Source organism: Pogona vitticeps, chromosome 2 (assembly GCF_051106095.1).
Source record: "Pogona vitticeps strain Pit_001003342236 chromosome 2, PviZW2.1, whole genome shotgun sequence".
Classification (NCBI taxonomy): Eukaryota; Metazoa; Chordata; class Lepidosauria; order Squamata; family Agamidae; genus Pogona; species Pogona vitticeps.
Genome location: NC_135784.1, coordinates 58,732,042 through 58,758,666, shown reverse-complemented (window position 1 = coordinate 58,758,666; position 26,625 = coordinate 58,732,042). Strand labels below are relative to the sequence as shown.

General features: G+C 42.6%; 1 protein-coding gene across 8 annotated transcripts in view; it reads right to left on the bottom strand.

Moving 5' to 3' along the window:
- The window catches only part of GRIP2 (glutamate receptor interacting protein 2), a 557,587-nt gene that overhangs the window by 53,368 nt on the left and 477,594 nt on the right, over window positions 1–26,625 (bottom strand). For 6 of the 8 annotated variants that reach the window (XM_072989504.2, XM_072989505.2, XM_020802804.3 and 3 more), the window contains exons 8-12: window positions 20,108–20,255; window positions 18,128–18,297; window positions 14,047–14,172; window positions 12,757–12,909; window positions 10,100–10,286 (exon numbers count right to left, since the gene is read on the bottom strand). In XM_072989504.2, the coding sequence (XP_072845605.1) occupies window positions 10,100–10,286; window positions 12,757–12,909; window positions 14,047–14,172; window positions 18,128–18,297; window positions 20,108–20,255 (784 nt within the window). The remainder of the gene's footprint in view (window positions 1–10,099; window positions 10,287–12,756; window positions 12,910–14,046; window positions 14,173–18,127; window positions 18,298–20,107; window positions 20,256–26,625) is intronic. The other 2 variants (XM_078385239.1, XM_078385237.1) reach the window with 1 other exon arrangement.

The following is a 26,625-nucleotide window of genomic DNA, read 5'->3' as shown; positions in this document are numbered from 1 at the left end:
CTTTTTATGGAGAAAGGTGGGGTAAAAATATTTTATATAAATAAATAAACAAGTCCTAACTATGCTAGCCATCAGGGGAAAAAATCAACACCCATTATTGATACCTTTCTTAAGACACCGGGCTTTGGAGGTACTCCATGTGCTTCAGAATAATCACGGGACTATGAAAGTGGCCTTTTGTTTCCACCTTCACAACACTGCAACTCAACAGGATAATTGTGGCTCATCTATGTGATTTGTGCTTTGGGAAACATTCCAAACATCTCATAAGCACCGTAAGACATAAGCCTCAAAATGCCTGGATGGTTTGCCACAGTATACAGCAGCTTCATATATCTATATTAGAGTTGATTAGAAACTGGCCCTGATCCTGGGGAGGGAAAGTCATGCAGATGTTCTGCTATTCAAACCCAAGCGCCACAATCAGTCATTGGTTGCTGTTGTTGTTATCCCACAGACACAAATATTCAGCTGAGCCTCAGCTTGTGATTTTGCAAGGTTGGAATGAAATGGAAACTCCCCTTAGCAGCCTTGACTCTATTGCAAGACTGTCTTCTTCTGTATTTTGAGGGCATTTTTGTATATTTTCATAGCCAGTTCTTCTTCAGCAAAAAATTTTTAAAAATTAAATAATTGCTATGTAATAACAATGGAGAGCAGCTGTTTGACTGGCCCCAAAAATTCTCTCTGCAAAAATAGGGAGCAACTGCTCACAGTCATTGGGGGGAAATGCTTTATACAATATGGTTAATTGACTTGAGTGCTTAAAGATACTGTGAATTCAGCACAGAGAAGCTCTGTTACCAATGGTGGTCGTGGTGGTGATTTAATGATTGCCAGTTTTATGTTATGCATAAGTACAGGAAGACATTCCAAAGAAAAGCTGTGTGCTATATACTGATGATCCTTGCATAATGCTAGGTCTGCTTTGCTTTGTTTGTTAAAAGCAACAACCACTGCAGAATATGGAACATTCATATTTAGATTAGCTGAGACGAATTTTAAGTGAAAGTTTCCTTGCAGTATGTAGAAAGAAAATGCACACTTTTTCTCATTTAGCATATGTCAACTAAGAAGGCATCATGTCCTCCACCACCATCCTGCCAACAATCTGCCCTAATGACTACCATGATAGATACCAACATTTAACTGTTCTCATGCTATCCATTTATCACACACGAACAGTGATGGCTAGCATAGGCCCTGTACACATGCACATAAAACTGAATCAACAGATTTGTCCATAGGCGTAAATGTGTGCAGCAGTGGTGTGTATAATGGCATTTGAGTTAAACTCAAGGCCACAGTCAAGTTGGCAATTGAAGTAAACATGTTCACACTGATGAAAATAGCAAAATTGGCCGGCTGGACTTTGCCTCCAGGAAGCAGAGGAATGTAACAGCTGAAACAAGATTTACAGAATGCATGTATGTGCTTTAATATGGTGCTTATTCATCAGGGAGCATGACAAGACAGGTGGATCAAGAAGCTATTATTAGGAGAGTGGGAGAGTAGGAGAGCAGGGAAGAACAAGGAAACTCCACAATAAGGCTACCAAAAATATGATCATAATAATATGAAATACCCCTAAGTAAGATATCTGTGAAGACATCCAACTGCCTAAAAACCGTGACAAAGCGACCATGTCTTCATGTCTAGAGAATTCCAGTATCAAAGGTTGCAAAAGATCTTTCGGAGGGGGAAAGTGAGAGGATCAGTTTTTTTATTGCTTTTTTTGTTTGTATTTACCAATGCTTATTAATGACAAATTAGTAACTCTATCATCTTTGAATTCATAAGGGGAAGACTATTCAAAGGATCAAAAGCTCTGCAGTTGCACAATGTGTGGAATCATATAAGGTTTTACTTTAAGCATACTTATGAATGCAATGTCAATGTTCTGGCCTGCCTGCCTATGAAAAGCATAGTCAATGTGGAAACCAATATAATGAAAAATTAAAATAATGTTAACAAACATAATGATACACATCTATAAAATTAAGCAAAAGTAAAAAGCAGAAGTCAGAATAGAAACAACAGCCATAAGAAAGTATTTTTTAAAAAAATTAACAGCAAGGAAAATATCAAAGAACATTTAAGAATCCTTAAAAGACTGACTATTCCAAACACTGCTAAAAGCCTGTAATGACAGATGATCATTTAGTTTCTATTTAAGAGACAGACCATCATCTACTCACTGTAGAACTGCTTTTACTGTTAGAAAAGGTCCACTTGGAAATTACCTGTAGGAATTCGCTTACATCCAGAAATGACACAAGGTTATCTTGCTGGAAAGGATTGGAAAGCATATGACCTTGGGCCAGTTGCTTTCTGAACCTGACTTATCTCACAGGATTTTTGTATAGATAAAGTAGGGAGAAGAGAGACATGAGCTCCCTGGAAGAAAAGTGGGAATTAAATGAAGCAAAATAACAACTACTGTAACACGAAGAACAGAACCAACAGTAAAGCACACCCTATGATCTGGGATCTGCAAAGAAAAACTTCTCATAATGCTTGCAATTGCGCAACTTCATCTGGGGTCTGGGACCATCTGCCATCAATTGAAAGAAATTCTGCACAATTTCTGCCCTATGGAGTTGAACACAGCACACTGGGCAGGTACCATGTGCTTAATATCCTCACCGACAAGTAAAATATTTATTGGGTAGGTTTTTAAATATGGTCAACCACAAGATGGGCATCCCTAGTGTAAACCAAGCAGACTACACAACACGTTGTTACATACAGCACTGATGTTACCTGTCTGTCATGGGTTTGGAGGGAAAGTTCCATCCTATGGGGAGTGGAAGGCGGGACATCAGGAGGAGGGGCTGTACTGTATAAATATGTGATGCCTGTGTGGTGAGAGGGAGATGCTGAGAGACACTGGGTTGTGACGAAGCAGCAGCTGGGAAGAAGAAGCTGTTGTGGGAGTCTGTGTGTCAGACAGGGTACTACTGTGTGTCAGAGTACCAACCTGATAGGTTCAGGTGTCTGTTGGTTAGCCAGAACTGATAGGTTCAGGGTCTGTGCTTCAAGTTAAGGGTTCTGGGTGAACCAAACTGTATGCTTGTATGAGTGAGAATAAGCCACGTTACTTTATGTAAATCACCTGATCGTTTTATTTTTCCCTGTGTGTATTTAAATAAACCTTATTCTTTTATTGTTTAAAAATCCATCCCTGGTCTGTGTGACTTCTTACAGGGAATGGTTGGTGGCAGCTTAGTGTAACTGTGTGACATATCCCAGTAGGTCTGGGTTTGTCACATTGATTGGTGTCCAGCGTGTGGGATACGACTGGTCCAGTTGTCCAGTGGTCCAGCAAAGCCTTGGCAAGTGTGCCCAGAGCAAGGGGGGTCTAGTCAGGGACAGTCTGAGGCGCGTAGGTAATCTTCTAGGTGTACCTCACGGGGAGGTGCGCTAGTAGAAGAACGTGCCAACTGGGGAGACTTAGATTAAGGTGCTCTGAGGCAGCCTAGTTTTGGCGGGAAAAAGCTGAGGCAAAACTGCGTAGTAACAGTGAGCTAGCTTGCCAGCTGAGAGGCCCAGCAGAGGGGGGTAGGCTCTGACTCGATACTGTTGCAAGTTAGTGCTGAAGAACAGCAGCAATCTCTAGGGAGAGCTGGTTCTGAGGCAAAAAGGAAAAAAGTGGTCGTTTTATTTTGAGGCTTGACTTTTTAAAGCAGCCGGTTCTGAGGGGGGATTATGCCCTTGACTCGAAGCCAGATGGCCGAAATGAGTGAAGTGAAAGACCCCCAGATTGACCAAGGTTCTGAGGATGAATTTGGCTCAGTGCAAGGTGACAGCACAGTAGAGCAGAACCCAGAACTTAGAAAATTGCTCATAGCCCAACAGCATGAACTGAGGATGAGGCAATTTGAAATGGAGGAAAGGGAAAGAGAAGAAAGGGAAAGGGAGAAACAGCGGCAATTTGAATTAGAGAGAGAGAGAATGGAGAGGGAGGAAAGATTAGAGAGAGAGAAAATTGCTCTGGAAAAAGAAAGGATGGCGTATGAGTTAAGAAAATTGGAAATGATGAACCAGAACAATAATAACAATAGGGATTCTGAGGGAGGCCAATTGTCTAAGGCTGACCTGAAGAAATTCCCTGTGTACCACAAGGGAGATTGTCCTGAGGTGTTCTTTTCCTTAGTGGAAAGAGCGTTTGTGGACTTCTCAGTGAGGGAAACTGAGAAGATGACCATCATGCGGTCTTTAATCAGTGGTAGCCTGGCTGAGGTATATGCCGAGATGCCTGAGGAACTGATGAAAGATTTTGCAGAGTTTAAAAAACTGGTGTTTGCAAGACATGGGATAAATGCAGAGCAGCTGAGACAAAGATTCAGGTCCCTCACCAAAAAGCCAGAACAGACTTTTACCCAAGTGGGGGCCCAATTGGTGAGGCTGCTCGAGAAATGGCTATCGCAGGAAGGGACAGAGACCTATGAGCAGCTTAAAGACTTGATAGCACTGGAACAGTTCTATTCAGTCCTGCATGGGGAATTGAAATTCCAGGTGAGGGAAAGGAAACCGAAATCTGTGGCAGCAGCCGCAGAGATCGCAGATTTTATTTCCCAAATAAGAAAGCCCTTGGGTGAGGGGAAATCTGTAGGTAAACCCAAAGAAACCTACAGCAAGTACTCTCAGGGACCAGGGAAAAGCCAGCAAGGGGGAGGGGCCCATGGTGAAGGGAAGCCCTCAGACATGAAACTAAGACCTCAGATTTTGGAGGGAAAACCAAAACAAGATGAGAGAGAATCAAAATACACCAGAAAATGTTATTTCTGTCAGGGAAAGGGTCATCTAATCTCAGAGTGTGAGAAATTAAAGCAGCTAAAAGGAATGGTGCCTCAGAATTCTAGTGGGACCAAGCCAAAAGCTGTGTTCTGTGTCCAGAAAGAGCAAGGCTCAGTGTCACTGAGGGAGCCTGTTGCCATGACTACTCAGTCTGGAACAGCTACCTCTGCTGATCAGGCTGAAGAAAATGGTCCTCTTGTGGAGGTAAAGCGCTGCTTGCTGGTAAAAACAGATTCTCAGTTGTTTGAGACAGCAGGGGTGGACGTAGGAATACTTGACCGTCAGTATAGGGGGCTGCGGGACACTTGTTCCCAGGTAACCCTGTGCCATCCAGATATTATTCCTAGGGAGTTTATAATCCCAAATGAGAGCATGAAGGTGGCAGGGATTGAGGGGCAGGTAATCTCTCTGCCAGTAGCAGAGGTACCTGTCAACTTTCAAGGCTGGAGGGGAGATTGGCGGCTAGCGATTTCATCGACTCTGCCAGCAGCCGTGCTCGTGGGAAATGACCTGGCTGAACATGTGAAAAGGGTGCTAGTGATTACACGTTCACAAGCCACCACGGGGACAGTTCAGGGGGGTAATGATGAGCCAGAGACGGAAGCAGAGGGGAGTTCAGAAGCTGTGGTGGAAACCTTAACCACAGACAGCAGATTTGGACAGGAGCAAAAGGCAGACGCCACTCTCCAAAAGTGTTTTGAACAGGTGACTGACGCCCAGCTAACACCTGAAACCCCAGTGAGATTTCTGGAGAAAAAGGGGATTTTATATAGAGAGACCCTGAGGAAGATCTCAAAAGGGGGAGATGGGATCAGAAGTCAGCTGGTGGTACCTGAAAAGTATCGCCCCATGATCTTACAAAGGGGTCACTCTGACATGTTTGCTGCACACTTAGGGGTGAAAGAGCCCCTTGATTTGATCAAACAAAATTGGGAGCGGATCACCCAGGATGACCCACAAGACGTAGTGACTTACATAGACACCTTGATGAATGACCTAAGGAGAAATCTAGAGCTGGCAGCAGAAAACCTGCAAGCTCAGAAGGTCAGACAGAAAACATGGTATGACCACAAAGCTAGAGAGAGGCACTTTGACCCAGGGGAGGAAGTGCTTTGGCTTAGGCCCTGCAGAGAGAATAAACTGCAGCTCAAATGGGCAGGACCATATAGGGTCATTTCCAAGATGTCAGACCTGAACTACCTAATAGAGCAGGAGGAGAACCAAGCAAGGAGGGTGGTTCATGTGAATGCCCTAAAACCCTACTACAGAGGGGAACAGAGGGTTCTATTTGCTATAAAAGCAGCTGAGAGTGAGGAAGCTGAATTACCCTTCTGGGAGGGTAGAGGGGAAGTAAAATACAACCCAGAGGAGGTAAAGATCAGTCCTGCACTCACCCAAGACCAGCAGCAAAAACTAAAAATGCTGCTTAGTAAATATCAACAGGTGTTTTCCAACAAGCCGGGGATAGTGAAGGGAGTGATGCATCGGATCCACACAGGGGATGCACCCCCGCAGGCAGTATCCCCATACCGAGTAACGGGACCCTATAGGGACAAGGTGCGGAAGGAGCTGGACGAGATGCTGAGGGAGAACATAATCATCCCCTCTTCTAGTCCTTGGTCCTCTCCGATAGTCCTTGTGGACAAGCCTGATGGGAGCATTAGGTTTTGTGTCGATTACAGGAAATTAAACCGTGTAACCACTCCTGATGCCTACCCAATGCCCAGGCTAGACAACCTGATTGAAACCATAGGGGGTTGTCGGTTCATTTCATCATTGGACCTGGTAAAGGGATATTGGCAATTAAGAATTGATCCCAGGGATCAAGAAAAGACTGCCTTTTGCAGCCCTTTTGGTCTCTATGAGTTTCGAGTCCTGAGCTTTGGTCTCAGAAATGCACCAGCCACATTCCAAAGGCTGATGGACCAGACCTTGGCAGGGCTCAGTGACTTTACAGTGGCCTACATTGACGACATAGGGATCTTCAGTAATACCTGGGAAGATCACCTGTTACACCTGGAGTTAGTGCTGCAGAGGTTAAGTGCAGCAGGGCTAACAGTAAAGGCCAGCAAGTGTCAGCTGGGTAGCCCAGAAATAAAATACTTGGGTCACATGGTAGGGGGAGGAGTGATAAAACCCCTGGAGGCCAAAATAGAAGCTGTTCGTGATTGGCCTAGACCCAACACCAAGAAAAAGGTCAAATCATTTCTTGGGTTGGTGGGCTACTACAGAAAGTTCATCCCGAGGTTTAGCGAGATTGCGGCTCCGCTGACCGATCTGACGAGGAAGAAGGCTGATGACCGCATCCCGTGGACCAGCGACTGTGAGGCGGCGTTCCAGAGGTTGAAGGAGGCGTTAATCAACTATCCTGTGCTGCGTGCTCCAGACTTCGACCGGGAGTTCATCATCTACACCGATGCGTCTAACAGCGGGGTAGGAGCAGTTCTGTGCCAGGAGGAAGAGAATGGTGACCAGCATCCAGTATCCTACCTGAGTAGGAAACTTCAAAAAGGTGAGAGACATTTGGCAACCGTGGAGAAGGAGTGTTTGGCCATAGTCTACGCGATCCAGAAGGCCAAGCCTTACATCTGGGGAAGACATTTTATTCTGTGTACTGACCATTCACCATTGCAATGGTTAAAGACAATGAAAACCCACAATAGCAAACTTATGAGGTGGGCTTTAAACCTACAGGACTATGACTTTGAAGTGAAGGTGGTCAGAGGGTCAGTGAACTGTGTTGCTGACGCCTTATCAAGAAGACCTGAAGAATGAAGACGGCGAAAGAACATGGACTATATGTATATATTGGTGGACAAAAAGGTTAAATGTACCTGTTTTTTTGAATTTGGTTTGTATGAATAAAGGTAAATTGATGTAATGTATATGGTAAATGTTTAAATGCCTAATTGAAATGTTTAACTTAGAATGTAAGTATGAGTAAGTATGGTATGTATAACTGTTGTTGTATGTTTTATTCAGGTTGTTTTTTGGTGAAAAGCACGTTAGCTTTCCCCCTACAAAACAACTTATAAAGAGGGGAGGTGTTACATACAGCACTGATGTTACCTGTCTGTCATGGGTTTGGAGGGAAAGTTCCATCCTATGGGGAGTGGAAGGCGGGACATCAGGAGGAGGGGCTGTACTGTATAAATATGTGATGCCTGTGTGGTGAGAGGGAGATGCTGAGAGACACTGGGTTGTGACGAAGCAGCAGCTGGGAAGAAGAAGCTGTTGTGGGAGTCTGTGTGTCAGACAGGGTACTACTGTGTGTCAGAGTACCAACCTGATAGGTTCAGGTGTCTGTTGGTTAGCCAGAACTGATAGGTTCAGGGTCTGTGCTTCAAGTTAAGGGTTCTGGGTGAACCAAACTGTATGCTTGTATGAGTGAGAATAAGCCACGTTACTTTATGTAAATCACCTGATCGTTTTATTTTTCCCTGTGTGTATTTAAATAAACCTTATTCTTTTATTGTTTAAAAATCCATCCCTGGTCTGTGTGACTTCTTACAGGGAATGGTTGGTGGCAGCTTAGTGTAACTGTGTGACATATCCCAGTAGGTCTGGGTTTGTCACACACGTGTCTCAAAATGGTATGTTGGATTGAATGAATGGGCCAAGGTTAGCAACTTTGTGGAAGTCATGGCTACTGGCAACCCTCAGTCTCTTAAAATTAAAATTAACCTTATACCTGTATCTAACTAATCAGACCAGAAACAGAAGTTTCACAGAGGGAATGTGAAAAATTAGACATAACTAACTAATTTGCTGGTATTTAATGGGATCTCAGTGTAATTAACTTGGTCTGTATGCAATCTGTTATTTCTCATAATCAAGAATGGAAGAAACTAAGAACCAGCAACCAAAAATCTTTCACGATGGCCATCAGAGAGCGGGGAAAATGAAGAAACATGCATGACTCAATTGCTTCAGGCAAACTCATGCAATGATGCATTGCACTGGCTTAAGGCTTGGCAAAAGCATTTGAGAAACTGGATGGGTTCCAAGCCCCCTGGATCAACTTGACAAAGACATGATCTATGTATTTCACCCCTTATCCTCTAAAGCCCATGATTCTACAGACACCATCTCCGCTACACGTACAGGGAGCAAAAGCAGCACTAGGTGGATATGTTCTTTTATTTCAGCTCTAATACTGCCCTGAGCATCAGGAAGCAATGATGCTGTTCAAATACATTACAAAGTCAATGGTCAATTTGTGTGGATATGAAGCACAGACAAAGAAAAGAACCGGCTGAAAAGTTATCTGTTTCACTCACAAACTCTTTATGACACAATACAAATTCAATCCATGTTACCATTAATGTAATTCTTTTCTGGCTAGTGCTGAGAGGGGAGTAGAAGCTTTGACTGTAATACCTGCTATTGAAAGGGCTGCCTGGAAATAATTCAGACTATGAATAATAAAAAAATAATGGCGGACTATTACACACCTCCCAAAGTTTGGAAAACATTCTACCTTCTTATGACTTTTCTAAACAGACAGAAAGTTCACCTGTACTATGTTATAATTAGACAAGCATACTAAGAAAGTGGGAAAGAAAGACAGTTCTCTTTCCAGTTTATATTTCTAATTTCCAACTGATTTTATTCAGTGTCTATCAAATTATTAGTTTCTTAATGGGACTGCATTAATCTAACAATTAAACAGACTTCTCCTTGTGCTTGGTTCACCAAGTGCTTCCTGAAATTGCACCAGCATTTGGCTAGGTATTCACATTTATTTGTAGAAAATTAGTGCAAAGCACTGTCATTGCAAAGAAGATGCAAGCTTGCAGCTCTTCTTCCGATGATGGATATAACATGAAAATACCTTATTCCTTCTTGTGCTATTCTGATCAGGCTGGTCATATTTAGGCCATAAAGCAAAGTGCCCTTTTGGCTGATTGAGGTGTGAACCCCCATTAAGAAGATTACAGTATCATTTGAACAGACTGCAACCATTTCATGGGAGGCTGCTTTTGATTGCTGAAGTCTTAGCAGTGTTACAAGAAATAACACAACCTCCCCCATCAAATCTCCAAAACGATGATGTTCATCATAACAAAGACACAGAGCAAGCCACATAAAAATAGGGCATAAACAGATAGGGTTTTGATAAATATTTTATGGCAGGCATGAATTCCTTGTTTCTTGATGGATACACAAGCTCTCAGTCAAGAACAATTAGAATTCAGGGGGAGGTAATGATGAAATGACCTCTACTTGGGAAGACACCTCCATTAACCAAAGACAACACTATCATCATCTGATGATATCCAAGAGCAAGGTCTCTAACCTTTCTGCTGGGCTGTCAGGCTCAATAAATCGGATGAGGGGAGGCGAGGACAGTGTTTCAGTAGCAAAGATACCCCCCTGCAGCTGGAGTCCAAAGCCATTCAAGGGGTCTCCTCTTAGGATCACCTCTGTTGTTTCCGTATGAACAATCTGCCCACCAGGACCTACGGTGCTAGAGGCCAGTGACACTGAAACAAGAAAGACCCGGTCAAAATATAACAACAACATGCTTGTGGAAGTTTTGCAACAATACAAGTGACGGGGTGGGGACCTTCTTACTATGCCAAGAAATGTCAGCAAGTGTAAATGTGCCATGTTAGAAATGGCTTCCTTACCCTCCACCCCATCCCCAGTGGAGCTACCAAAGGGAAGAGTGATGTTATTTCATAAAGTCTAATGAACATCAAACATCTACCACTCTTCACCAAATAACCCAGGAATTTGTACTGAGAACCAGCAGATTTCAACAGCTTCACTCGCTGAACAAATCTATCCTTTTCAGACCTAGTTTGAAACACAGAAAATGTACCATTCTCGTTATTCTAGTTAGTCATATTATAATGTGTATATTGATGATGAGAGGTGAAGAGACAACCTGGAGATACCCATCTAGCTGGGAGGGGAAACTGTTAGAGAGTAATATCCTTTTGAATCTTTCTGTAAGCCAAACTAAGTGATACAATTTGAGCAATTTGTAATTGCTCAACTGGTTTTTAAATTATAAACAACATGTGTGAAGAATTTTAGACACCAGAACTGAGGAGAAGGTACCTTGTTGTCCCTTTGCTCTGTGTCCAGAATTAAGCCCCTTGATGGATTAACACCATTTCTTTTAGTGGATAATATCATATCTAATTTGCTCATCAGAACCTCCCATATTAACTACATTGAGTTGTTCTGCTAAGTAAATCTTTGATTACTTATTTTTCTCTTCTTTTTTTAAAAAAAACAATGAAATAATATTAGTTCACTATTAAACAATAAGAAAAAAAATATAGCGAAAATCTGTGATTAAAGATTTGCTCCCCTTGGAAGGCAGGGGGAACACAGTGACAACAGATTCACCAGAGGCCTTTGAAGATACTCAGATGACCAGATGACGGTGAAATCTCTGATCCACAGGGGAAGGATGGGTGTTGAGTTGTAATGGGTTTTTTTTTGTTTATTTTGTTTATTATTGTTATATTTTTAAGTTTGAATATTTAGATATGCATGAATAAAAACAACAGTGAAACATACAAATTACCCAAGAGCTCCAATGTACTGTCAAGGTGCACCAACAATGGGCCCCAGCCACCTAATTATTAATCATTAATTAATAATGATTAATTATTTACTATTGCAGCAGCAGCAGTAAATGCAAAAATCCTCTTGTGCTATCTAGGGGACACTGGAGCAATCCCGTCATGTTTTGCTTACTCACACACAACTGGAACCTCCAATTTATTTTGCTGCCAGAAGGTGTAGGATTTGTTAAAAAGCAAAAAGAATTTTAAAATGTTGAGGTTAGAGGCGATGGAGTGAATAAAGCTTTCCAAGGTCCAAGGGTGGACATATGTGGCCCATGGACATCTGAAAGATTGCCATCGTTGAGCTCCGTGGGTCAAACTGAACCTGGGGCAAATCACAGGAAGATTATTCAAGATAAAATTACTTATTAATCATCCAGCGGTGGTTAGCAGGAAGCCATAAAACCGCTTGAAGTTGCAAAGAGGAAGCACTTAATTTAAAGGCACCGCAGCCTTAGAAGGCTTTAATAACACTTTAAAAACCTTTTGCATGAGGCCTTGGAGATTCCTATAACTGTAAACCCTGGTTTTTTTCCCCTTCTAAATAAAATCCCAGATTCAATGGACCTAATGGAAAAATATTTAGTTATCCATATCCTGACAGCGACAAGAATTCTTTTTGCTAAATACTGGAAGGACATGGAGAATCCACCTCAAGATAGCAAAAATTCTGGACATGGTGGAGATGGACAAACTCTCAGAATGGCTAGACTCAACAAGAAAGATGAACCATGAAGATTGTTGACATAAATTTTTATGACTGGCTTAGAAATAGAACATAAATTAATATTTGATAATTGAAAGCCTAAGATTAATTTAATATTAGAATATGTATGATAAATTAGTTACACCGGAAACTTATTTATCTTTGAAATGTAACAGATAAGAATGAATATTGTAAAATGTTCATGTTGATTTACAAACCCTGTTTAATTCCATGTCCCCTGTCCTCACCCCTATACACTATACTATATAGGCTGAAGTTTTAATTGATTATTTATTTATATATTGCCACAAAGCAGATCTGAATGATTAAAAAAAAAATCAGTAGCGGAATGTGAAAAACAGTCTGAATCTATGTCATCTGGCTTTTGTAGCCCAAGGAAAGCATGACATTAACACAAGGGAAAACAAAGAAGAGGGTCCTTAGCTTCTTCTGCTTTCTGAAAGATGAAAGGCCAGGAAATCTGTCCCAGCACACCTAACATGTGGGAAAAAGATTGACAGGCAGTGAGTTCTCTTGAGGAAGGAAAGGAAAGACCCAGAGAGTAAGGACCCACGATGCACTTCCAGGAATAATCATCCCAAGGAACCTCAGAAAGAACAAGTCTCTCTACTTCTCTGCCCCACAAGTCCCTGTGAGCCTTACATGAGCTTTTGTGCTCCTTCTTCCTCTGTCTTCTCCTCATCATAGTGGCTCGTGGGCTCATGGCATGGTTGCTCCGAGGTAGAGTATTAGAATTCTGGCAGGCAAACCCCGACACGTTCATTGTGGGAGACGCAAAGTTGGCAGCTACAAGAGCTGGACAAAACACACACAAGAGCTAGCGTTTCATATCATCAATGAACCTTTTCTGCCAACACTGCCAGCCCAAACGTTGATCCATACCCCACCTATTCTTGTCACTAAAGACCTGTGCCCATTTGTATTGCATACCAAAATGTGTGGCTAAGCAGCAGTTCTTTACCCATTCCCAACCTGAAAAAAAATATATTTATCTTAAACGTTTCCTACTCTTCTCAGTACGCCAGCTTATTTGCTGGCACACAAAACGGCTAAACCTGCCAAATTCCACATTACTTAAAGGGTTTCCCCAATACAGATACTGTAGGGATTTCCCCCAGATTCTTTTCAACCACTTCGAGAGAAGAATTTATCAAAAGATTCAGTCTCTACCCCAAGCCCTGGTTGCTGCTCACACTGGACACTGCATGGACCACCAAAGCCAGATGGACCTTGTCCAAAGGCTGAAGGTGCACGCTGCATTCAGCAGACAAGACAGACAAGAGACAGACTCCCAACAGACACTGGGTGAAAGCCAAGGTTCATGGAGGCAACAGTGGAAGGGAAGGTGAAGAAAAACTGGGATATCAGTGTTGGAAAAGTTGCCAAATACCCCACTCCCCACCCTCCAAGTTATAATTCAAAAAAAGCAGCTTTTCTAAACTTGGGATGCTTTAAGGAAGTCTGAAGTGGAAGACAATGCATGTTTACAGGTGGAAGAGAGAACATGTCTGTCCACGGGAGCAAGCAACTTGATAGTTCCTGCTAAATATTCAGGGTTAAACCTGACATTCAGGGGTATGCATACGGAATGTTCTACGATTAACCTATTCTTCACTGCCAGAATGAAATTCCCTCAAAGACATGTGCCACAGTAATCAGATATGCAAGCTAAGAAGGTGTTTATCTTCTACTGACCAATTACAAAATAAAACATGTTAAATCCAAAATATGTAGGTGAAGAAAAATACGCCAAACAGATGTCTTTCACAATCTGAGGGAGCACTTCTAAAAACAAACAAACAAACAAACAAAACCACAAAGCGTATTGTCTAGTTTGAGTTTTCGCCACTATGCCTTTTGGTGTTCCTTCTTCAGACCTCAAGACTATGGCTGTGCTGATCAATGGAGCAGAAAATAAAGAAGGTGCATTACACTTGCAATAATCTTGGCTGGACGTTTGGTTCCACGTAGGCGTCTTGCAGTGCCCTGGATGGTGAGTGTGACAGTAGCTGACACAGGGGTCCCAACAGTGGTGGTGATCACTCTTCTGCACTTTGACTTCGTCCAGCATAATACAAGGAAAAGGACAAGAAAAGGGAATGTCAGATATATCTACATCCATATCAAACAGGAAAAGCAAGCTAGCTGGTGGGCCCAGAGCTGAAAGAAGGTGTTCAAGATCACTTTCATAAGCTTGATAGGCAGTCCAAATCAACAGAGGTTCTCTGCCTGTTTGGTGAACAACAGGATATTTTTGCCATCTGCTCAAGCCTTGGTTGTCCGTCATAGAACTCTGAAAACCTGAGTATTATTCAGTGATTAACAGTAACATCAGCCTGAAGACTGTAAAACTCCCCATGGGCATTCCACCTGAGAGTCTAGGACCCCTTTCTGAGTGATAGGTTACATAGTCCACATTAATGGCTTTCCACAGTAAATGCAGGCTGTTCTGGTACTTCTCTGTCTTGTCTAATCTAAGGTGTATCCACACTACATAATTATGGGAGTAAGACTCCATGAAGCTATGGCTTCATCTTAAAGAATGCTGGGATCTGTATTCCAGTGAGACACTTAGCTATTTCTTGCTATAGTTCAGGAGACTGCATGAAAGATCAATGGCAAAGAATTTAAAGTACCTCACCAAAACTGAAGTAGCATCTAACTGCTATAACTGTATAACGTAGATACACTGATAACATATTTATCCAGTTTTCCCAGAAGAATACTGTGATCTGGCAGTGTGTGAACTTGTGATCAGTGACTGACCATTAGCATTTTTGGAAAATTATCATGACCGTCACAATTGTAATGTTGAAGCTCCAGTGACAAGCAATCTTCTGGGATCTGGAGAACAGTCTGGATTCCATCATAGGCTGCACATCCACTTGAACCATCATAGCCAAAAATGCAGCAGAATAACAATAAAATAAAGAGGATTCTTCTCCTCTGACTGGGAGGAGATTTTTGTGTGTCAGGTAAAACAAAGGTGTGACCTTTGTTCTCTGGAATAAGGTGTGAATAAAGTGTGACCTTTGTTCTCTGGAATAATTGTACTCCCAGAGGCTTCTGGGAAACTCACTGCCTTCTAAAACATATTTCTTAATTTTTTTTTCCTTATTGCTTTTCTTCTTTTTAAATTATAACATTCACATTCAGTGCTGTGGGCTCCATTAGTAGATCCAGAATCCCTGTGACCCCTAGGAAGCTCTCCCTGCCACACCCACTTGAGTGTATGTCCCATTAAGCTCACTGGGGCATCACCATAAATGATTAAGAGACTCTCTACCAAGCATGAAACAAGCAGTAGCTGCTAGGTTTTATCCATGTCATAAAATCCTTGGCTTGTCTGGCCTTATACCATTTCCTCCAACTGGCAACAGTTTTGTATGGTCTCAGAAGCGGTGTGTGTGTGTCCTGTCTAGTCCAATTAACTGGGTGTCTAGGATGAAGTCTTTAGTAGACCATCAGAAAGCAGGCTTCCTCTCAAGCCCACCCCCATAATTAAGGGCAACGAAGCAAAGAATCTGACAGTAGATGCCGAGTGATTTTTTTCTTGTTCATTGACAGCTAAGGAGTAGGCAAATTACAACCTGCTGCCTCTATGACACACCTGGCCTCTAGCTCGTATCAAGCTGCCCCTCATTTTCTGCCCCTCTCACAGACCCTCTGCCGCCACTGCATAAAATTCAAATCACCTTCTTGTGGACATGCAGTCTGCAAAAAGCTCTAGAAGGCCAGAGGGCAGGGTGGTTTCTTTCTGCACCATTGAGAGCTAGACCTCTTCTTGCCCCATTTCATTAGCAGAAGCAGCAAAAGAATCAAGGTCTGCCGTCAAATTTGGGAGTGCTGCCATCTTCTGTCAGTTCGAGAGGGGCCTGTGGAGCCCTCTGTAACCCCCAGATGTTGCCCGCCTTTGGCTACTTTTAAGAAATGAAAAATGAGGTACTTTTAGATGTGCAACTGTAATAGCAACCTACCACTTGGGACTGATTGTAACTAATTACTTTTTTAAAAAGTAACTATTCAAGCTTTTAAGGCAATGAATGTTAAGCACTCAGGTGGTCATTTCCCCTATTACTTTTCCGAACAAGAAAAAGGAAGAATCTGAATGCCCTTAACACACACATACAAGGAAATCACTTAATGAGTGTTTCTGAATAGAAGAATATGAGTTCACCTCTCTTTGCACAGGTTACAACGTGAACGCAGCTGCTAACATCACTTGATAAAGCCAGAATGACAAGGAGAAAACATATTGCAAATGGCCAGCATGGACCATTACACTGATATCAATTACCCATGGAAGTTTAGGCCACACTGGGCAGCAAAGAGAAAATGGGCTTCTGATGTTTATGTTTTCCATGGCTACGACTTCTGTACTGCACTCACTTCTCGTGGCAGTGCCCCTGTCAGAGAGCTAGTCCTCTGTTTGAAATATCTGGCGCTCCATGTGCTGCTAGCATTTAAGCTGCATCTGAAAGTTCAAAATGTACCAAGCATCTCATCCGTGAAGGATAGCTGTTGGACTGTGCAAGGTTAAAACAACAGAAGTTAAACCCATGGATATAATGGATGGCCCGCTACAGTATCTGCTGAAAAGCTAGACTTCTGCATATTTACCCTTCACCAAAAAATTCCAACAGAGAAGGGATCAGTCACTTTTACCTGAACATAATCTTGACCAGTACAGGAAAAAGCAATATTGTTAGAAGTCAAGAGGACCAGAAAAGACTGTGGAATGCATCTGTGACCTTTCACCTCCGAGTGATTCCACAAATGCCGGATTTTTAGGACAGGGAGTGGGAATCTGTGGTCCCTTCAGATCTTTATGGACTTGAACTTTCATCAACTAGGGTGGGAGGGTGGAAGCTGAAGCCCCTCAACTACACTGGAAGGGCAGTTTCCTCAGTGTTTTTCTAGAAAAAGCCAAAAGGAAAAAGCTATCTGTCCCACTGCAACCTCAGCAGCCAGAAAGCTAATGTTTTCCCTTTGAACTCTCCACAGCTGAATACTGGAGTTTTTCAAAGCTCTGACAGACAATCCAGGCAAGGCTGCAGTTTCAGATATTCCCATCACTCCCTCTAATTGTTGGTCCCAAAGGCCTTGTTTACATGCAGTAGGTGAGTTCTGTTCAAAGGATGTCACCCCACTAGAGAAATCTTCACTTCAGGTACATTAATCATATAAGTCTCAGCTGATTAGTCCTTCAATCAAATTTTAATAAACACTATAGCTTTGAAACGAGACGCACATTCTCTTTATTTTCAGAGGATGCTTGTCACGCAGCTAGCACTGTTGCACAAGAGGTGTCTTCTCTTTGTGTGAGATAGGAAGGGATGCCTTTTCTAAAACAACAGCTGGCCTTCAACATTTCTGTCAAACACCACTTTAAAAGTTAACTAAATATGTAACAAGCTGGATCAAGGTTTGGGTTTTTTTTAGTCTGCTCGATCAAAGTTATAGTCTGAACTTAGCCCACACTGAACATTTCTCCATCACAGTAGTGATCTTTCATTACTTCCCCTCATATATGAATGAACAGGTTGCAGGTTAGCCAGCAACCTTTTGTTTGAATACTGCCAGACATCACTACTGAAATGTCAATCTCTGTGTCCATCTTGTTTTACATCTCCCGGCTACCCTTATCTGCCTCTTTGACTAAATGAATATGAAATCATGAAAGCAGTTTTTATATAACTACTGTGTATGAAGGAGAAAAAAAATGTCAGTACTGAAAGGGAGGAGATGATTATGTGTACAAACTCTACAAATCAGTAGAGGACCAGATGACAGTCACCTCCTACCCACTCTCAGCTTATTTTGAGAATCTTATCTATGTGAATGTTTTTCAGGGTAGTCAAAATGCCAGCCAAAATGCCACCCTTCTAGAAACAGCTGCTTTCAAACACTGAGAAGAGATTGCAAGGGTCAAAAGGAGCCTGCCTATCATACACCAGCTCCAGGAGGAAAATTGTGGTGCTTCATATCACACAATCCATCTTGGCATGCATACCTGTATCTGGAGGTTTGAGAGGAAGTCTACTATGGTGAGCAGGTAGTATCTCCAACTTGACATTTTCGGATGTTGCAGCTAGGAGCTGCGTGGCCTCTAACAAGGAACAGTGTTCTGTGCTAGTGCCATCAATGGAAAGGATGTGATCACCAACGTGCAAGGCCCCACATCTGCAATGGGGAAGAAACAACAACAAAAACACAAACTGAAGAGTAACCTGCAGCAATTGGTTCAAAAGATGCTCTCTCTCTCTCTCTCTCTCTCACTCACTCACTCACTCACTCACACACACACCCACACCCACACACACACACACACACACACACACACATTACAACTGTCACCTAAGCCCCAATAGCATTCCACCAAATCTTCTGCCACATGTTTGGAGTTCAGCTGAAACCAAAAATTAAAGAGCCAAACATCTAGGCTTGGATTCATCTGGTTGAAGATTCACGAAACCACAGGCCTTTCATCCAAAGAAAGATAGTTTAGCTGAAACACCAGCCAACCTTTCTCTATATACAAAACATCAACATGCTGAAAAAAGTCTAAGTGCAAACTTTCTTATTTGAATTCAAGGCGCTTTCTAGATAATAAATAACCCCAGATTTTTTTATCATTAAATACTTTTATTCTGTACCATCTCTGACATTTAAAAAGAGAGAGAGAAGAGTTGAGAGATTAGGATACCTATTATCCATCTTGTAGAGAAGAACATGTGTAACTTTCAAAAAGAGTTTGGGGGAAGAAAAATAATTGTGAAATGGGATGAGTTCATACCAGACCGTGTTTGGTTCTTCCCCAACACATACACACCTTCTTGGACTAGAGGAGCCCCCTCAGACTACAACACCATATAGTCATACAGCCACATTCTAAGGGAAGGGAAGATTTTTCAGTGCTAAAAAAAGAAAAAAAAATCTAATAAAACAATCTCTTAGAGCAGATTATTATAGTCCCCAGATGTTTTTGTACTGCAACTCCCAGAAATTGTGGCTAGCACAGCTCTTGATGAAGGTTTCTGGGAGTTTTAGTCCAAGACATCTGGGAACCAAGACTGGGACCACTGTTTTAGAGGAAAGATCCACGGAAAACAGAATGCTTCAACTGTGTGCTTACTAAACATGGAAAAATAATGAAACCAATGGCCAGTCAAGGTCCATCTACAACAGCCTATTTAGCAAGCAGTGAGAAGAAGTCATCCTATGTTTATGTTACTACTGCCTAGGAAGTCATCACTTCATGAACCAGCTGAATGTTCATCCTGCAAATTTCTGTTCACATTGCAACTTCAACTGGGTCTAATTAATCTCTGACAAATCAAATTTGGTTATCTTTGACACACTGAGAGGTTAAATTCACTTCCTCTGGCAAGGTCAAACATTTGCTACAAGGTCCTGGTGTTTCACAATATGTTTTATATTAAATAGGGATTCTGTTCCCCCCTGACCCCTGAGAAAATGTTCTTGAAAGAGTTTTTCATATTTATGTGCCTACTAGGATCTGAGGAACATCAGCCACCAAACCTTATTTCTTGCAGGCATATATTTCAGTTGATGCTCCAGGCTAAACTTTAGTTTTAAATAGAGTGTCTGTTCTGTCTTGTTATTACTTTTTGTGTGATCTGAAAGTTTACCTGCAGACACGTGTCTTCAGATTACAGGAGAAGATTTGGGATGGAAGTGGCCAGCTCTCTACTAACCCTTTTTTTGTCAACTAAAACACACCCAAAACAACCCACAACAAAAAAACACAATGCACTTCCAGAGAACAAAACATTGCCCACAACCCATTCTGAGAATCACTGTCTTGTATACTGTACTGTACTGCTCTATGGAAAACAATAATCATGCCTTCTTTAGGAAGTGTGCTGGTGTGGACCACAAATTACCTTGTCTCATGGCCCTCCGAAACCTCCCAGAGGGAATTTTCAGCTGAGTAGAAAGAGAAAACAAAACACAACCCAGCAATCCATACCTGTCCACCACACTGGCTGGTTTGATCTTGTCAATCACTATGACCTGCTTATTCCGATGCGTGCTCGTTGCTAGCGTGATTCCTAATGCAGAGCCGGGAGTCTTTGCGATTTCCACCAGTAAAGGGCCTGAAGCATTGGCTACAGTATCTATAAAAGGACAACAACAACAATAACAACATCAACAACACATTGAAAGTGCTTCCACGTCAACTCTGACTGAGCTGGAAAGGGCAAGCAGTGATTATCATACTGGGCCAAGCATATGGGCACTTGTAGCCTGCCGTCATTTCATTTAGAAGCTCCTCTTGCAAAACATTACGCTGACCTGGAAAAACGAAAAGCAACAGAGCCTTTGCTCATTTATACGTCAAATGTGTTTCCCAATCTCACCCCTTGTCATCTTCTCTGTATTTGCAGTTGGTTGTTTTGACTGCCAAAGGTCCACAAAGGAGGGGAAGAAGCTTGTTGAGGACAAAGTTAAAGGACAGACAGACAAATAAGAGGAAGAACAAACCTCTTTATGTGTGGTGGCATTTAGCACTGCAAACACATACTGGAGTATGTCAACAACCGGGCTCATATTTTGAACAGGCCCTTCACTCTTGAAGCCCCTTGCTCTGGTCCCCATTACCTCACCAGAACAACAACAACAACAACAACAACAACAACAACAACAACAAAAAGCAAGGGCATGAAAACAAAGAAATATTTTGAAATATTTGCATTCATTCAGAACACATCCCTCAATGTAAGGTAAAAAAGGGTTTTAAAATTATTTAGGATGCCCCCAATTTTAAGACGTTTAGCAAGATCTCTACCTATTACTTAACTCACTTCATAAATTATCACCTAGCCATATTGTGTTTATCTGAATAAAAATTTTAGGCATAAACTTTCAGATGAAATGGGTAACAGTCCATGACGTCTGACTACTCTTTAAGGCTCAACAAGACTTTTTAATTTTCGCAGCACAAAGTTCTTTGTAGTTTTTACTACAACCGACTAACACCACCACTCCATCCTCACATATTTTATTTGCTCTGAAGTGCACTCAATTTCTCTGTTTATTTGATTGCAGAGGATCTAATTTGCTACCTAGAAACCCTACCGAAATTAAACAACACCAGACCAAAACCTAGCAAGGTTTGCTTGCACTCCTTTTCATCTGAGCAATCCAGCTGCCGAGAAATTATTTTAGATTAACATACAAATAAACTGCAGTGCTTGCCCAATGTGTATATTGTTTTGACTTCTTCACAACTCGTCTCCTGGGCAATCAATCTTAGTTAACACTTACCAAGGCATTCCAGAATTAATCTATGAAAGCCTAACCAGGTACACTATGAACTAGGTAAAGGTAAAGGTTCCCCTTGACAATTTTTGTCCAGTCGTGTTCGACTCTAGGGGGTGGTGCTCATCCCCGTTTCCAAGCCATAGAGCCAGCGTTTTGTCCGAAGACAATCTTCCGTGGTCACATGGCCAGTGCGACTTAGACACGGAATGCTGTTACCTTCCCACCGAAGTGGTCCCTATTTATCTACTTGTATTTGCATGCTTTAGAACCGCTAGGTTGGTGGGAGCTGGGACAAGCGATGGGCGCTCACTCCGTCACGTGGATTCGATCTTACGACTGCTAGTCTTCTGACCCTGCAGCACAGGCTTCTGCGGTTTAGCCCGCAGCGCCACCACATCCCTACACTATGAACTAGCAAGCTGCTAAATGCCTGTAAACATCGCAGATGCCCGTGCAATTCATGCCGTTTAGGATTGTGGCCTGAACAGAAGCGACATTAAGTGCACCTCTGATGTGCACATGCTAAACTCTTGTTCATCTGCTTCCAATTCAGCCCTTTCAGACTTTTAAAACACTGTTACTCGCACACACATTGCAGCCTCCCTAGCAGACAAGAATATTCACTCTGTTCTTGTTAAGTAAGGCAGGCTCAACTCAACATGAGGAGGAATTTGCCGGACAAGGAACACTATATTTTCTGCTCAAGCTCTGTATAATTAATTGGCATGCAACTATCCCTTTGAGAGGCCAAGCACATGTGCAGCAACTACATCAAGGCTAGTGGATGGCTGATGCTTGTAATCCTCAAAAGCCCACGCAACAAAGCAGCCACCACCATTATTCTGAGCTATTTGGGCTACTTGCTTCAGAGTGTAATTTGTGCACTTTCACGCAATTTGCTCAAAAAACTCTTCCTGTCCTTGACTTTTGTCAGGAGTGTCACAAAAAGCAAAAACAAAAACAAAAAAAAACACCAAAAAACCCCCTCACCCTCTAACGGGGCAAGGAGAATAATTTTGTGGTTTTTTATTCTCACATGCAGAGACAATTGAAGAGTTACAGCTCTATTTAATGTATGTAGATGCCTTATTTCTTTGCCAAATGGGTGTAGCTGTTGCTGTCAAAGAGTTGTTCACACTTTGTTGTGAGTTTTCTGGGCTGTTTGGCCGTGTTCTGAAGGTTGTTCTTCCTAACTTTTCACCAGTCTCTGTGGCCGGCATCTTCAGAGGAAAGGAGCTAGAACTCTGTGTTCAGTAGTTCACACTCTAGGGCATTACAGAGCCATTGTTGGGGTAAGGACTAGAGTGTCCAGAAAGAATGAAACCCTAATGTTTTTTCAAAATCATGAGCATAAATCAAATTAACATCTTGGCAGGGGGAGGAAGCCCCAGACACACACCATAGCTATCTATCTATCTATCTATCTATCTATCTATCTATCTATCTATCTATCTATCTATCTATCTATCTATCTATCTATCTATCTATCTATCTATCTATCTATCTATCTATCTATCTATCTATCTATCTATCTATCTATCTATCTATCTATCTATCTATCTATCTATCTATCTATCTATCTAATCTATCTATCTATCTATCTATCTATCTATCTATCTATCTATCTATCTATCTAATCTATCTATCTAATCTATCTATCGGATTTATAAGGTAAAGGTAAAGGTTCCCCTTGACAATTTTTGTCCAGTCGTGTTCGACTCTAGGGGGCGGTGCTCATCCCCATTTCCAAGCCATAGAGCCAGTGTTTCGTCCAAAGACAATCATCTGTGGTCACATGGCCAGTGCGACTTAGACACGGAACGCTGTTACCTTCCCACCAAGATGATCCCTACTTGCATTTGCATGCTTTCGAACAGCTAGGTTGGCGGGAGCTGGGACAAGCGAATGGGCGCTCACTCCGTCACGTGGATTCAATCTTACGACTGCTGGTCTTCTGACCCTGCAGCACAGGCTTCTGCGGTTTCGCCCACAGCGCCACCACGTCCCTTGGATTTCTACCCTGCATCATCTAGCAACCACGCCACTCTGGGCCACTAACAACAATATAAACAGCAATATTAAAACATGATAGAAAATAAAATAATACATAGCAACAAGATAAATTAAAACAGATGGCAATGAAAGTGGTTAAAGGTGATGAAAAAGATGGCAAAAAGGATGGTAAAAGGGGGCTGAGATCTTAATAGTGAAAGCCTGGTGGAAGAGCCAGGTCTTCAATGCTTGTTTGAACCCATCCAGCGAGGATGCCAGGCAGATCTCAATGGGCAGGTTGTTCCACAGGCGGGGAGCGACCATCAAAAAGGCCAAGTTTCTTGCTCTTTCCCTCTGGGCCTCCTTTGGGGTCAAGGCCCTCAACTGCCCTGCCTGTGAAGAACGAGTACTACAGACAGATCTGGCTGGGAGCAGGCGTTCTGATAGGTATTGAGGTCCTATAACTTTTAGGACTTTTAATGTTATCATCATAACCTCGAAATCGGTGTGGAAATGAACCATCAGCCAATGAAGTGTGGTCAGAGTGGGGGAGATGAGCTGAAATTTCTTCACCCCAGTTATTAATCTGGCTGCCGAATTTTGGACCAGTTGAAGTCTCTGCATCAACCTCAAGAGTACTCCCACATAGAGAGCACTGCAGTAGTCTATTCTTGAGATTACGAGCGCATGAATCAGTGTCGTGAGTGCCCCCGGGTCTAGATAGGAATGCAGCTGGGCAGTCCTCCGAAGATAGAAATGGGCTGCCTGGACCACAGACATCTCCTGGGTTTCCATGGTGCGATCCAGGTCTGGGCAGATGCCCAAGCTATGAACCTCACTCTTCATGGGAAGAGTCACTCCCTCAAAGGAGAGGGAGTATCCCAGCCCACTGATGCCAGGGCTGCCCACGCACAAGATATCCATCTTGTCCAGATTCAACCTCAGTCCATTTGCCCTCATCCACCCCAGGATGATCGCCAAGCAGCATTCAAGGGACAGAACAGCATCTACTACAGTTAGAAAAAAAGGAGAGGTAGAGCTGGGTGTCATCACTGTACTGATGGCACTGGGCCCCACAACTCCAGATGACCTCACCCAGTGGCCTCATATAGATATTAACCAGCACTGGCGAGATGATCGACCCCTGCGGAACCCCACAATTAAGGATCCACGGGGTGGAAGTCATCTCACCAAGCTGCACTCTCTGGGGATGGTCCTCCAAGAAGGAATGGAACCACACCAGAGTGAGGCCACCAATCCCCAACTTGGAGAGCCAGCCAGGGGGATACCGTGGTTGATGGTATCAAAGGCTGCTGAGATATTGAGCAGGAGCAACAAGGACATATTGCCAATGCTGTTTCCATACCATGCCGCAGCCTGAATGCCGACTGGAATGGATCAAGGGCATCAGTTTCCTCCGGGAGCGCCTGTAGCTGATCAGCCACCACCCTCTGAACCACTTTACTCAAGAAAGAAACATTGGCAACTACTATTAGTACTACTCTAATATAACAACAACAACAATAGCATGCCATCAAGCCAATTCTGACTTATGCCTTTTCAGTATTTTCCAGGTAGAGAATACACAGAAGCAGTTTACCATCCCCTTCTTCTGTGGACTCTCTTGGACAGTACAGCTTGCCCAAAGCTACATAGGTTGGCTCTTCTCCTAAGAGGTATAATGGGTAATTGAACTCCCAACTTCTGGCTCTGCAGCCAGATGCCTAAAGCATTGAACTATCCAGCCAGCTCTTTCCTAGTAACAGGAAATATTTTTTAATGACACGAAGGAGGTTTAGGAGAGATAATGAAACACATCCCAGGCAGAAAACACCTGTCTTATCTAGAAACATAAAATCTCCTCTCCCTAAAGCAGGAGAGAGACATCACAAAGCTGTAGGATTTATGAAACCGGGGTGGGGGGGAAAGGAAGTTATCACTGTACAGCCAGCAATTAGGGCATTATGTGCACTCAGGAGATGCAGAGGCTTGCAAGTGTCACAGTAACCCATTCCCTATCATTTCAAAGGAAAAACTAATGGAATCAGTTCAAGGAAATTCTGCACCCTTGCCTCTTAATTTTTCAGAGCAAGGCTTTCCCACTCGGGACCACTTCTCTGCTGGGATGCTGGTATACTCTCCAACTACTTCTGCTATCTAAGGAATGTTACTTTTTTTGGTGGGAGGACTACAGCTTTTTATATTTCCCTCCCCTTGGAATTCTGGGAGCTAGAAGTCAAAAAACAACTTTTCTATGCCTTGCCAAAGATAGCCTGCTTTCTAGTATGTTGTTGTCCCCGTTTCTGCTACTGAATGGTACCTAATTAGAAGGTGAACTCTGTTCTTCAGTTTTTGGCTCCTCATCCAGGATCCTCTGAGGCTGATTTATTTATTAGATACCATTACATACAGCCTTTCTCCAAGGAACTCAAGACAGCACCTTCTTTCCGTTTTACCAGCACAACAAGCTGGTGAGGTAGGCCAGGTCGAGAAACAGCAATCAGAGCAAAGTCACCGAATGAGTGTCACAGCCAAGTGGGGACAAGAGCCAAGTTCTCCCACAAACCTCAGCCCAGTGATCCAAACACTGCCCCACATTGGTGCCATGATGCAATTATAACTCAAAGCCAGATTACACATTGTTGAAAAATACCATATAGCTGTATTTTACAAGGAAAAAAATGAATCTGTTCTATTCAGTGGAGGAGCTGGCTGGATAACTCTGTGGTTTAGCTTTTTTGGATGCAGAACCAGAGCAATTGGCAATTGGATCCCCCTTCTCCTAGGAGTACAGCCAGCCTGTGTGGCCTTGGGCAAGCTGCACAGTCCCAGGACACCCCCAGAAGAAGGGAATGAGAAACCACTTCCGAGCACTCTATAGCTAGAAAAACCCTGAAAATGTCACCATTCGTTGGAATAGACTCAATGGCAACTATTGTTGTTGTTCAAAAACACCAGAGAGTCAAAATTATAAAAACATTTACTGGTATTACTTGTATATAACAGATACAAATTTTAACCAAAAACCTAAGTATCTGTTAAATACTAGCACAGTATGTATGCTGTTCCTAATATTGCTGGCTTTTGTAGTTCTGGTGGTGGTGTGATTTCCGAGATCTGCAACTGCTTATAGTACTGTGTGAAATTTCTTGATTCTGTTCCCAAAGCCCCAATGACTAGGGGGACCAGTGAAGTGTGTTTCTTCCAGAGGCGAGATGTTTTGATTACCAG